At 44.0% G+C, this 12161-nt stretch overlaps 1 protein-coding gene across 1 annotated transcript in view; it reads right to left on the bottom strand.

Moving 5' to 3' along the window:
• HTT (huntingtin) overlaps window positions 1-12161 on the bottom strand; it is a 990576-nt gene that overhangs the window by 450562 nt on the left and 527853 nt on the right. Inside the window, exon 37 of the mRNA XM_030191138.1 lies at window positions 6211-6327. Coding sequence (XP_030046998.1) covers window positions 6211-6327 — 117 coding nt within the window. The remainder of the gene's footprint in view (window positions 1-6210; window positions 6328-12161) is intronic.

Genomic DNA, 12161 nt, shown 5'->3' with positions numbered 1-12161 from the left:
CCTGCCCATTCAATGTTCTGAGCACACTTTCTTTGTCACATACCATTCCTTAGTAATTACGTGCTAATCATCAAAAGCACAAAAATCACATCCCTTTGCAAGTCCATCTATGCTCTCAAAGATTCAGACATCTACTTGGTCATTTGCAACTTATAATGAAGGTGAATACATTCACCAGTATACAAAACTGCAACACAGACGTCAGTACAATCTCATAAGCCTCTCTTTGGATAGAACCAAGGCTAAAGACTTCGTGAAGAGGATGCAAATCATTTTTTTGAACAAAGAGAAATGCCTATAGTGACCATTTTCTAGAACAAAAATTCTGAGAGTAATTATATAATATTGTACCTACTGTTCGTTAATTAGGAAGGAAGGCGCCTATTTTTAGCCTATTCAATAAAAATACATAGGTGCCTATATATCTTTATAAAATGCTAGGGCAAAATCATGGAGAAACTACAGGTACAGACATTAAGACCACATCTGGATATAGAACTTGATCTTTTTAAAAGACCCATCAAAGACTTATTCACTTGATTTCAACTGAATAAACGTTGCATTGTTACCACTGAAGTCCCCATGCTCCATCTGATATGGCAAGGTTTAATTCTAGTACCAGTTTAGAACTCTCAGGTTTTTGCTCCTGTTTATCAACAAAATACTTTTAAAAATTCCCACAAACAGAAGGCTGTGAAATAAAAAAAAAAAAGTCATAACCATACAATGAGAAGAGCAAAAAAAAAGAAGAGCAAAAAAATGAGAAGAGCAAAAAAAAAGAAAAATTGACAATTAGAAGTTTAGAAACTAACATAAGTCGTGCATCTCACTGGATTTTGGTCAAACTAATTGATTTTGACAGGTGACACGCCTACTTCCAGATTCACAACCAATTAGAAGTGAGGACAAGCCCAAGCTCCACCTAAACCATATCCACTCCCCAGCCCCATCGATGATGTAATATCCATGGAACTTTATTATGGAATACATTGTCTGGTCAGCTTCGCCAGTGTGTTCGCAGGACACATTTTAGAAAGTTACTGAAAACTCAATTATTTGTGTCCGCATTTTAATGATTACATTAAGTGAGAATGATTTATAAGCAGTATATATATGTTTATGTTGTATGGAAAATGTGAATGTTTCTTTGTAGACCACCCAGTTATAGGTGGTATAGAAATGTTTAAAATAAGTAAATATTAGTCAAACTCGCCCCCTATAGCCATAGAGGAATTTCTCACAGAAAAGAAAATAGGTAAATGTTTTATTTTTCTTTCAAAAGGATATCTTGTGCTTATTTTAAACTGTATCGAGTCAGATCCGCCTGTTTTTAAGAACCACAGGCTGATTGCTGAATGACAGCAGTTTTAGGTTTTAAAACAAAAGGCTCGACCCCAGACCCTCTTGCTATTTGCTTTAAAGGGTACATAGACAAAATAACTAGTGTGTATGCGATGTGATGTGCCGTTCCTGTCACAGCCCTCCTGCTTTTTGTGCCTGAAGAGCTGTGTGCTTTTAAGACGTCAAAGAAAAAAAAAAAAGGAATTTTTAAGCGATGCAGGAAAAAAGCAAAATTACATTTTTTAAGCTTTAAAGACCATATAAACAATGAGAACTAATGTTGAAATTTAAAAGAGATGGAGTGATGTGCTGCTTGATGTATGAGAGATTCCAAATTCACCAGAGCAGCTTTCTGCAGACAGTCCAAAAGGAAAAAAAGAAGTGCCTGAAGAGCTGTTTGCTTTTTGAGATCAGTCTGCAACCCCCCTCCATTTTCTCTATGTAGGATCAGAGCCTAGCAATGTGGATCGGCGGCAGATAACCCCACACAACAGACAGACAAATCTCTAGACCCACAATTTTATGCTGTTTGCAAGTTTGGCTGCTTTAAAGAAGGTAATGTGATGGTTAACATCACGCTGTAACCTGTCCCTCCTCACCATACGTGTACACCACACCCTCCCCACCAGTACACGTGACAAAGCTAGGGAAGATCACGTGAATAAAAACATATTTTATTGATAAGGAAAGTTACAGATAAGCAAAGGCTTTTGATCTAGCAGGAAGAATATGTTTTAAAAAGTCAAGTAAAGCATACACAAGAATTTTTTGAGCACACTATACAAGAACTGTGGACATAATCAGTAGCCACAGGGCAACATGTTAAAATTTTGAATCAAAGCTTGTTTAGTATACACAACCCTTTGAATTTTTCTAAGTACACAAGATTCAATGAGCCACGGGCCTTGTTTCTGGCTATCCCTTTTCGAGGGATGGATATTTTGGTTTGTTCACCTGGTGGCACCCTTGGATCGTAATCCATAACTAGCTCCTTTAGACTGCAAAAATGTATTTTCTCGCTGTTGAGTGTGATTCCTTTTACCTTCAGGCGGGTCTCCCCACTGGATGGCCTGTACCCGTATGTTTTAGGACCGGCGAAGACAAATTCTGTGATATGCTAACCCTTAGGGATCTCACTCATTAATCACCTAGTCACCCAAAGGAGGCTTCCACTCACCCTCATGGCTTTCAAAAATCACAGAGTCTGTGTCGTGATAAAGACAGCCTTGTTGTAAAGCGTCAAGAATCCTGTACAGGTCTAGCCGGGCATGCACAGTTGTAAAAGAGGCTATGAAGATGTTAGTGATACCCAGAAGTGCACAAAGTTCCTTCATGTGCACTTCTGGGTATCACTAACATCTTCATAGCCCACCTCCCACTTCCTTTACTGTATGTAGGATCACTGTTACGATTGGGGTCGTGACCCCTCTCAAAATTACCTTATTTCTGGTGGTCAGCTTCTGAGCTGGCTTCTGTCTGTCCTTCCTGAGTTGGCTCTGTCTCTGTATGCTGGCTGCTCCCAGCATGGTTGCAATTGCTTCACTATACTGCACCTGTGTGTGTTGCCTGAGTTAGCTCTGCCTCTGTGTGCTGGCTGCTTCCAGCGTGGCTCTAATTTCTCCACTACACTGCACCTGTGTGTGTTAAGCCTCTCTGTGCTTCAGTATGCTTCCTGCCTGTGTCCAGTAGTTGTGACACCATCAGTCAGGGCCTTGATAAGGAAGTGGTGTTCTTCCATTCAGGGCCTTTGCAAACGCCAAAGGTCCAGGTTAGTGTTTGGTGCTGTTAGCACTTCTGCCTTGTCCTGTTTGCCTTGAATCCTATCCTGATTCCAGTCCTGTTGGCTCTCTTTCCCTCCTGTCTGAGAACCCTGTATTCCTGGTGCAGTTAGCACTTCTGCCTTGCCCTTGTCTGGGTGCCTGGTGGCACTTCTGAAACCTGTCTGCTTTTGGCTCCATTTCCCTCCTGTCTGAGAACCCTGTATTCCTGGTGCAGTTAGCACTTCTGCCTTGCTCTTGTCTGGGTGCCTGGTGGCACTTCTGAATCCTGTCTGCTTTTGGCTTCCTTTCCCTCCTGTCGGGGTACCCTGAACCCCTGTCTGCCTTGCTTTTGTCTAGGTGCCTGTTGGCACTTCTGAATCCTGATTCCTGGTGTTCCAGTCTGCTAGTTCCAGTACCAGTTTTCCTCCAAGCCCTGCCGGCTGCCTGCACCCGGGGGCTCAACCCCTGGGGAACGGCGGCTAAGTGTAGGTGAAGCCTAGGTCCAGTCCCGTGTGTTTTATTTATTTATTTATGGCATTTGTATCCTACAATATTCCCACCAGCAGGCAGGCTCAATGTGGCGTACAATAGTCTATTAAGCAAAACAATAGTACAAAATACAGTGTGTTCTGGTCCAGTGTGTACCAGTCCAGTGGGTTCCAGTCCAGTGTGTACCAGTCCGGTGCGTTCCAGTCCAGTGTGTTCCAGTTCAGTGCGTACCAGTCCGGTGCGCTCTAGCCCAGTGTTGGTTGGTGGGTTTTGCCTGCTGCTGCCTCTCCTCGTCAGCAGACCAAGGGCTCACGATTACTCCAGAGTCCGTGCCTGCATGTTTTGAACCTGAGAACCTGACAATCACAGCCTGGCAATGTGGATCAGTGACAGATAGCCTCACACAACAAACAGACAAAGAAAAAAACTCCAGACCCACACATTTCACATTGTTTGCAAGTTTGGCTGCTTTAAAGAAGGTCAGGTGGTGGTTAACATCATGCTGTACACTGTCCTTCCTCACCATATATGTACACTGCCCTCTCCCCACTAGTACATGTGACAAAGCTAGGGAAGATCACGTGAATGAGAACATATATTTTATTGACACGGAAAGTTACAGATGAGCACAGGCTTTCTTCTAACAGTATTATCTAGGAAGCATACAATTTTTTAAAAAGTCAAATAAAGCATATACAAAGAATTTTTTGAGCACATTATACAAGAAGTGTGAACATAATCAGTAGCTGTAAGGCATTCTTCAGGAATAGTTTTACTTTTCCTTTCAGACTGCTTGCAGAAATCAGCTCTGGTGAATGTGGATTCTCACACATGAAGCAGCACATTGCTCCATCTCTGTTTTAAAATTCAACACTAGATCTTTTGTCTATGTGGCTTTTAAAGCCTAAAAAATGTAATTTTGCTTTTCCCTGCATCAGTTAAAAAATTCCCATTTTTCTTTGACATGTCTTAAAACCAAATAGCTCTTTAGGCACAAAAAGCAGGAGGGCTGTGAAAGGAGGGAAACAGTCTACCACACTTTTATTAGTTCTTTTGTTTATGTGCCTTTTAAAGCAAAAAGGAGGAGGAAGGGGGTCTGGGGTCGAGCCTTTTGTTTTAAAGCCTAAAACAGCTGTCATTCAGCAATCAGCCTGTCATTCTTAAAAACAGACAGACATAACACGATCCAGCATAAAATAAGCATAAGGTATCCTTTTGAAAGGAAAAGAAAAAACAAAACATATGTCTATATTTTCTTTCCTGTGAGAGAAAAGGTTACGCTGAAGACAGTCTTCCATGGCTGTAGGCGGTGGTGTTGGGGGGGGGGGGGGGGGGGGTGACAAACCTACTGTCTCATGAACCCATCCAAGATGGTGGTGAGTAGTGTGAAACCAAAGGAGTGATGTGGTGAGCCCAGTAGTAGCAGACATCTTGAAAAAAGAGGCGTCACTATGACATCACTTCCCACGACATCACTAAAAGGAGTGGGGGTTTGGGGCGGTTATTGAAAAGGGATGCAAATTGGGGGTAGGGCTATGCAAATAAGGTGGGGCAAGGGGAATGTGAATGCAAAAGGGGTGGGGCTATGATATACCCAGTGATGTCACTGAAGGGACGGGGCATGGGTGACATTTGGGCGGAGAATGGGTCCTCACTGTTGATTGGCTGAGAACCTGTAAGTTGTCGTGTCACCTGTCAACATAAGAACATAAGGGTTGCCATACTGGGACAGACTAAAGGTCCATCAAGCCCAGCATCATGTTTCCAACAATGGCCAATCCAGGTTACAAGTATCTGACAAGATCCCAAAACAGTTAATACATTTTATGTTTCTTATCCTAGAATTAAGCAGTGGATTTTCCCTAAGTCTATCTTAATAATATCTTATGGACTTTTCTTTTAGGAAGCTATCCAAACCTTTTTTAAACCCCGCTAAGCTAACTGCTTTTACTACATTCTCTGGCAACGAATTCCAGAGTTTAATTACATGTTGAATGAAGAAATATTTCTCAGATTTGTTTTAAATTTACTACTTTGTAGCTTCATTGTGTGCCCTCTAGTACTAGTATTTTTGGAAAGTGTAAACAAGTGATTCATGTCCACCCGTTCCATTCCACTCATTATTTTATAGACCTCTATCATATCTCTCCTCAGCCTTCTTTTCTCCAAGCTGAACAGCCCTAGCCGATTTAGCCTTTCCTCATAAGGAAGTTGTCCCATCCTTTTTACCATTTTCGTCGCCCTTCTCTGTACCTTTTCTAATTGCACTATTTCTTTTTTGAAATGCGGTGACCAGAATTACACATAGTATGGAGCGATACAAAGGCATTATAATATCCTCATTTTCGTTTTCCATTCCTTTCATAATAATACCTAACATTCTATTTGCTTTCTATTTCTATTTCAAAATCAATTAGTTTGACAAAAGTCGGTGAGATACACTACTAACGTGATTAACTGAGAACCAGTTGACTGCAAATCAACAGGGTAACAATTTAATTTCTCCAAGAAATAAGACTTCAGAAATATAATCTCTCCTGTTAATAGATACTACATAACCAAGTTTTCACTCTTCACCAATACACTGACACAAAATTCTAAGTCTCTATAGGTAGTTTACCTGCTGTCTTGCTAGCATGGGAAGAATGATATCTGCTATTTGTCTGGACAGCCGCTTCCATTTATCTTCATTCTCTTTGTGACACTGCTGCAGCACCAAGATGAACATTTCCAGCACCTACAGGAAAAAAAGATGATAGCTGCAGGACTATACTGCAAATTTTATTTGAACATTAAACAGTCATTTCACTTATATAAATTCCTCAAATGCTGTTTGAGTCCCACTCCATTGATGTGCATCTAATGCTAGGCTTGAATGCGACATTTTTAGGGCAAATCTCTGCTTATAAGGCTCAACACTAAATACCAAAATCTGCCCTTTTTGAGCACTCTGCAGGCCTTCGACTCCCTTATCAGCCTTAAAAGCACCTGTATTGCAAAGTGATGCATTTCATTGTCATAGTTTTCTCTGTCTGCCAGTACTTTTATCTAAAAAAGTTCTACCTATGTTACAATATTGACATTGAGTTTACTCATGTTTGGGAACTTATATTCAGAATCTTTTTCCAAGACATCCAAAAATACTTCTCTCATCATAAGAAAAGAAGGATGCGGGAAGTGACGTCACCTACAAAGATGGCTGCCTCGGGCTAGAGCTTCGACTGCCAATCCTATATATATGATAGTTATACCTGCATGGAGGACGAAGTTTGCTGCTCTTTATATTCTTTGTCGTAGCTACACGAAATGGGGTGGGAAGTCTGAGAGATGACAGAGGACAGGTGAGGTCTGATGAACAGTATATATAAACAGCCTTTAAAATTTCTATGAAGCACTATATTCACAGGAATTCACAGGAAACGCCTCATGCAGACACCCATGGTAGACAGTACATAGAAGATGTGGAGCTACCCCAGCTTTCTGCTGAGGCTGGGGAGATGCTCTCGGAACCCATAACTCTTGAAGAGATAGAACAATCCATTAAAGAATTGATCCCGGGCAAGGCACCAGGGCCTGATGGATATACTAATAAGTTTTATAAAGTGTTCGGCAAACTGGTAGGTCCCCTACTACTGAAAGTCTTTAATTCGTTAGAAAGTGACGAGGGCTACCCACCAACGTGGAATCTAGCTACAATAGTGGTATTGCCGAAGCCGGGGAAAGACCCCCAGCAGTGCAGCTCATACAGACCCATTTCCCTACTGGGGGTAGACTACAAGATCTTTACGAAGATTTTGGCATCCCGGCTACAAAAATAGTTGCCTACTTTAATACATGAAGATCAGGCGGGGTTTATCCAGAATAGACAGGCATTTGATAACATTAGAAGGGCCCTTTTTATGATCCAGAATGCGCAGCTCAGCGGCACCCCACTTTGCATATTGTCGTTGGACGCAGAAAAAGCCTTCGACAGGGTGAGCTGGACTTTTCTTTTTAGAGTTATGGACCGCATGGGTATTATGGGACGGTTTGGGAACTGGCTTCGGCAGATTTACAGGGAACCGCAAGCCTCCATACGGGTTAATGAGCAACTTTCCCAATCATTCAGACTCTATAGAGGGACCAGGCAGGGGTGCGCTCTGTCACCCCTGTTATTTGCTCTTGTAATGGAGCCTTTGGCCATCAGAATAAGGGCACAGTCAGACATTAGAGGATTCAAGTGGAGGGGGCTAGAAACAAAAATTCTCTTATTTGCGGATGATGTGTTGCTCATCCTGAAGGCCCCCCCAAGTAGCACTTCCCAAAGTGGGAGAGATAATTCAGAGCTATGGGGTAGAGTCCGGGTTCAAGATTAACTTCAAGAAATCGGAAGCCCTAGACATAAACATCCCAGCAGACCAGCTGCAGCAATTGAAGATACAGTTCCCATATCGCTGGGCTAAGCACCATATTAGGTATTTAGGGGTTAATATTACCCGTAGCCTAGATGAGCTTTTTACTGCCAACTTTCCAGACAAAACTCAGGAGTTGCTCAGCGAAGTGGAGAGATGGGAGGGTCTTAACCCATCTTGGATGGGGCGGATAAACACAATCAAGATGATACTACTTCCCAAACTCCTATATCTCTTCATGGCTTTACCAATAATGTTCCCAAAGGGGTATTTGCGGGGCTTACAGAGAAAGGTATTCGCCTTCATCTGGAGGAAGAGACCACCTCGGGTACGGAGGGCAGTGATGTATCAGCTGCGGGAGAGAGGTGGGATGGGGGTCCCTTGCCTTCACACTTATCATCAGGCTGCACAATTGTGGATAGTATCAATGTGGTTGCAGAAAGACAGCAGACTAGGAGGGGCACTAGAAGAAGGTTGGTGGGGTTCGGTCCCATTGAGGGCAATACCATAGGCACCCAAACAGCAATTAGGGGATTTCATAAAGAGAAGCCCTCCCCTCATAAAGTGGCCCCTAGAGACATGGAGTAAGATTAGAGAGTCATTCTTCCCGGACCATATATACTATACCCACATGTACCTCAGATTTGCACCAGGCTTTGGCCCGGGGTCAGTGGATGAGGCATACATCAAATGGGAAGAGATGGGCTTGTGCGAACTGGGTCAAATGCATGAACAAGGGCAAATGGTCCCCTATAAGGAGTTGTGCCAGATCCATGGGCTATCCCCTCTACAGGCTTATCAATACCTTCAGGTGAAGGATTTTATCAAACGTAAGGCAGAGGAAGAGCTTAATCTCACTGAAACACGGTTGGAACAAAGCATGACTGGAGGGAGAGTCGGGGGGGGGGGGGGGGGGGGGAATTTCTAGGCTATACAAGGCGTTACTATTCCAAGATACACCAGTGGCATACTACACAGCTAAATGGGAGGCAGTAATGGGGGTAACATATGAACCTGAACAATGGAGCAGGGTGTTTAAATCACTGCTACAAGTCTCCACCTCCAGTACCCTTATGGAGAATGGACACAAAATTCTCTATAGTTGGTATTATACGCCCTGTCGTTTGATGCAAATGTATAAGGTAGGGAACGGGCTCTGCTGGAGAAATTGCGGATTACAGGGGGACATGGCCCACATTTAGTGGGAATGCGAAAAAGCAAGCCGGTTTTGGAAGGAAATTGTGAACTATCTGAATGCGCTTATGGGGGTGTCATATCCAGTGAGTCTGGACAGCTGCATACTACACTTTAAACCACAAGGAATTAAGATGGACACTCACAGATTTGCGACCCAGCTATTTGTGGCTAGCAAACTTCTGATAGCGGCGGCATGGAAAGCACCATCGCTTCCAGATATACAAAGAGTGTTACAGAGACTTGATTATGTACGTCTGATGTCAAAGTTGACTGCTATTCGAAAAGGCACCTTGGCCCAGTACCACAAGGTGTGGGACATATACGAGACTAAGCAGGCAATGCCCTAGTGTTTGTTCACCCCAAGCCTAATGTAGGGAGAAAAAAAAACTACTTAGAGGGATGGGGTGGGAGGGGGGAGGGTAGGGATGGGGGGAGGGAGGAAATCTCGCACCCTGTCAGAATTCACCCATTACAAATTCATGCTATCCTCCTTCCAGTCCTCCCTATTCCTTGCCAAACAGGAATATTATTCTCAATTAACCAATTCTCTTGACTCCAACCCTCGTCGCCTCTTCGCCACCCTCAACTCCCTACTTAAAGTGCCCTCCACTCCCACCCCCCCCTCACCCTCTCCTCAAACACTAGCTGACTACTTCCGCGATAAAGTGCAGAAGATAAACCTTGAATTCACTTCCAAGCCTTCTCCTCCCTGTGACTTCTTAAGCCACTCCCTCAACCAACCTAACCTGGCCTCCTTCTCCTCCTTCCCTGAGATCACCGAAGAGGAAACTGCTCGCCTTCTTTCTTCCTCTAAGTGCACCACCTGTTACTCTGATCCCATTCCCACCAATCTGCTTACCAACATCTCTCCTACAGTTAACCCCTCAATCTGTCACATCCTCAACCTCTCTCTCTCTCCACTGCTACTGTCCCTGACACCTTCAAGCACGCTGTAGTCACACCACTTCTCAAAAAACCATCACTTTACCCCACCTGTCCCTCCAACTACCGCCCCATCTCTCTTCTACCCTTCCTCTCCAAATTACTTGAACGCGCTGTCCACAGCCGCTGCCTTGATTTCCTCTCCTCTCAGGCCGTCCTCGATCCGCTTCAATCCGGCTTTCGCCCACTACACTCGACAGAAACAGCACTCTCTAGTCTGCAATGACCTGTTCCTTGCCAAATCCAAAGGTCACTATTCCATCCTCATCCTCCTCGACCTATCTGCCGCCTTTGACACCGTCAATCATAATTTACTTCTTGACACACTGTCCTCATTCGGGTTCCAGGGCTCCGTCCTCTCCTGGTTCTCTTCGTATCTTTCCCAACGCACCTTCAGAGTATTTTCTAATGGCTCTTCTTCCACCCCCGTCCAGCTCTCTGTTGGGGTTCCTCAAGGAGCTGTCCTTGGACCGCTTCTTTTCTCAATATACACCTCTTCCCTGGGCTTGCTGATCTCATCACATGGTTTCCAGTACCATCTCTATGCTGATGACACCCAGCGTTACCTCTCCACTCCTGACATCACAGTCGAAACCCAGGCCAAAGTTTCAGCCTGCCTTTCAGACATCGCTGCCTGGATGTCCAACCGGCATCTGAAACTGAACATGGCAAAGACTGAGCTCTTTGTCTTTCCACCCAAACCCTCTTCTCCTCTTCCCCCACTTTCCGTCTCTGTTGACAACGCCCTCATCCTCCCCGTCTCTTCAGCCCACAATCTTGGAGTCATTTTCGACTCCTCCCTCTCCTTCTCTGCCCATATCCAGCAGACAGCTAAGACCTGTCGCTTCTTCCTCTATAATATTAGCAAAATTCACCCATTCCTCTCTGAACAGACCACCCGAACCCTCGTCCACTCACTCGTTACCTCTCGTCTTGACTATTGCAACCTTCTCCTCACTGGCCTCCCGCTTAGCCACATATCCCCCCTTCAATCTGTCCAAAATTCCGCCACACGTCTTATCTACTGCGTGAACCGATACTCTCATATCACCCCTCTCCTCAAGTCGCTTCACTGGCTCCTGATCCGCTACCATATACAGTTCAAGCTTCTCCTATTGACCTTCAAGTGCACTCAATCTGCAGCCCCCCATTACCTCTCTACCCTCCTCTCCCCCTATGTTCCCACCCGTAACCTCCGCTCTCAGGACAAATCACTCCTATCTGTACCCTTCACCACCACCGCTAACTCCAGACTCCGCCCCTTCTGCCTCGCATCACCTTATGCCTGGAACAGACTTCCCGAGCCCATACGCCATGCGCCCTCCCTGCCCATTTTCAAGTCCTTACTCAAAGCCCATCTCTTCTCCCTTGCTTTTGGTGCCTAACCACCTTCCCCATTCATGATACCTACACTGACTACGTAGTTTGTTACCTTTAGATTGTAAGCTCTCTTGAGCAGGGACTGTCCTTCCCCATGTTTAAACTTGTACAGCACTGCGTAACCCTGGCAGCGCTATAGAAATGCTAAGTAGTAGTAGTAGTAGTAGGAGGGGGCTCAAAAGGGGGAGCCTGATCATGGGGGATAGATTTCAGATAAGTGTTTTTATAGTACTACCAGCAGATTGCCATTATGTACTGCTCAATCCAATGTTTGTTTAAATCAGCCACCTGGTGATCAGTATATGTTACTACATGTATCCAATGCTTGTTCCACATCCTTTGCCTGGAAATGTCACATGACAGAATTTTTTTAAAAATTACCCCTGTTTCTTAAAGTTTTTTTGTTTTTTCCATTTTTATTTTTACTTATCTGTTTTTGAGATGTCCATAGTATTTAATATACACTTTTATTTGGATTAGTGGGTTCTTGTTCTAGAATTCTCTTTGACCTTTGAACTCTCAAAGGGGATATTTAAAGGACCAATCAGAGTGTGTGTTATAATGCTGCCAGTCAACATAGCATTGTGAAGTTTGCTGAGTAAGCTTGGGAAGCACTTACGTAAGGTAGGATATAAGATACGCCATATGGAATTTAGATGGT

The sequence above is a fragment of the Microcaecilia unicolor genome, chromosome 2 (assembly GCF_901765095.1).
Source record: "Microcaecilia unicolor chromosome 2, aMicUni1.1, whole genome shotgun sequence".
Lineage (NCBI taxonomy): Eukaryota > Metazoa > Chordata > Amphibia > Gymnophiona > Siphonopidae > Microcaecilia > Microcaecilia unicolor.
The sequence above is the reverse complement of the archived record's forward strand: the minus strand, read 5'-3'. Positions and strand labels throughout refer to the sequence as shown.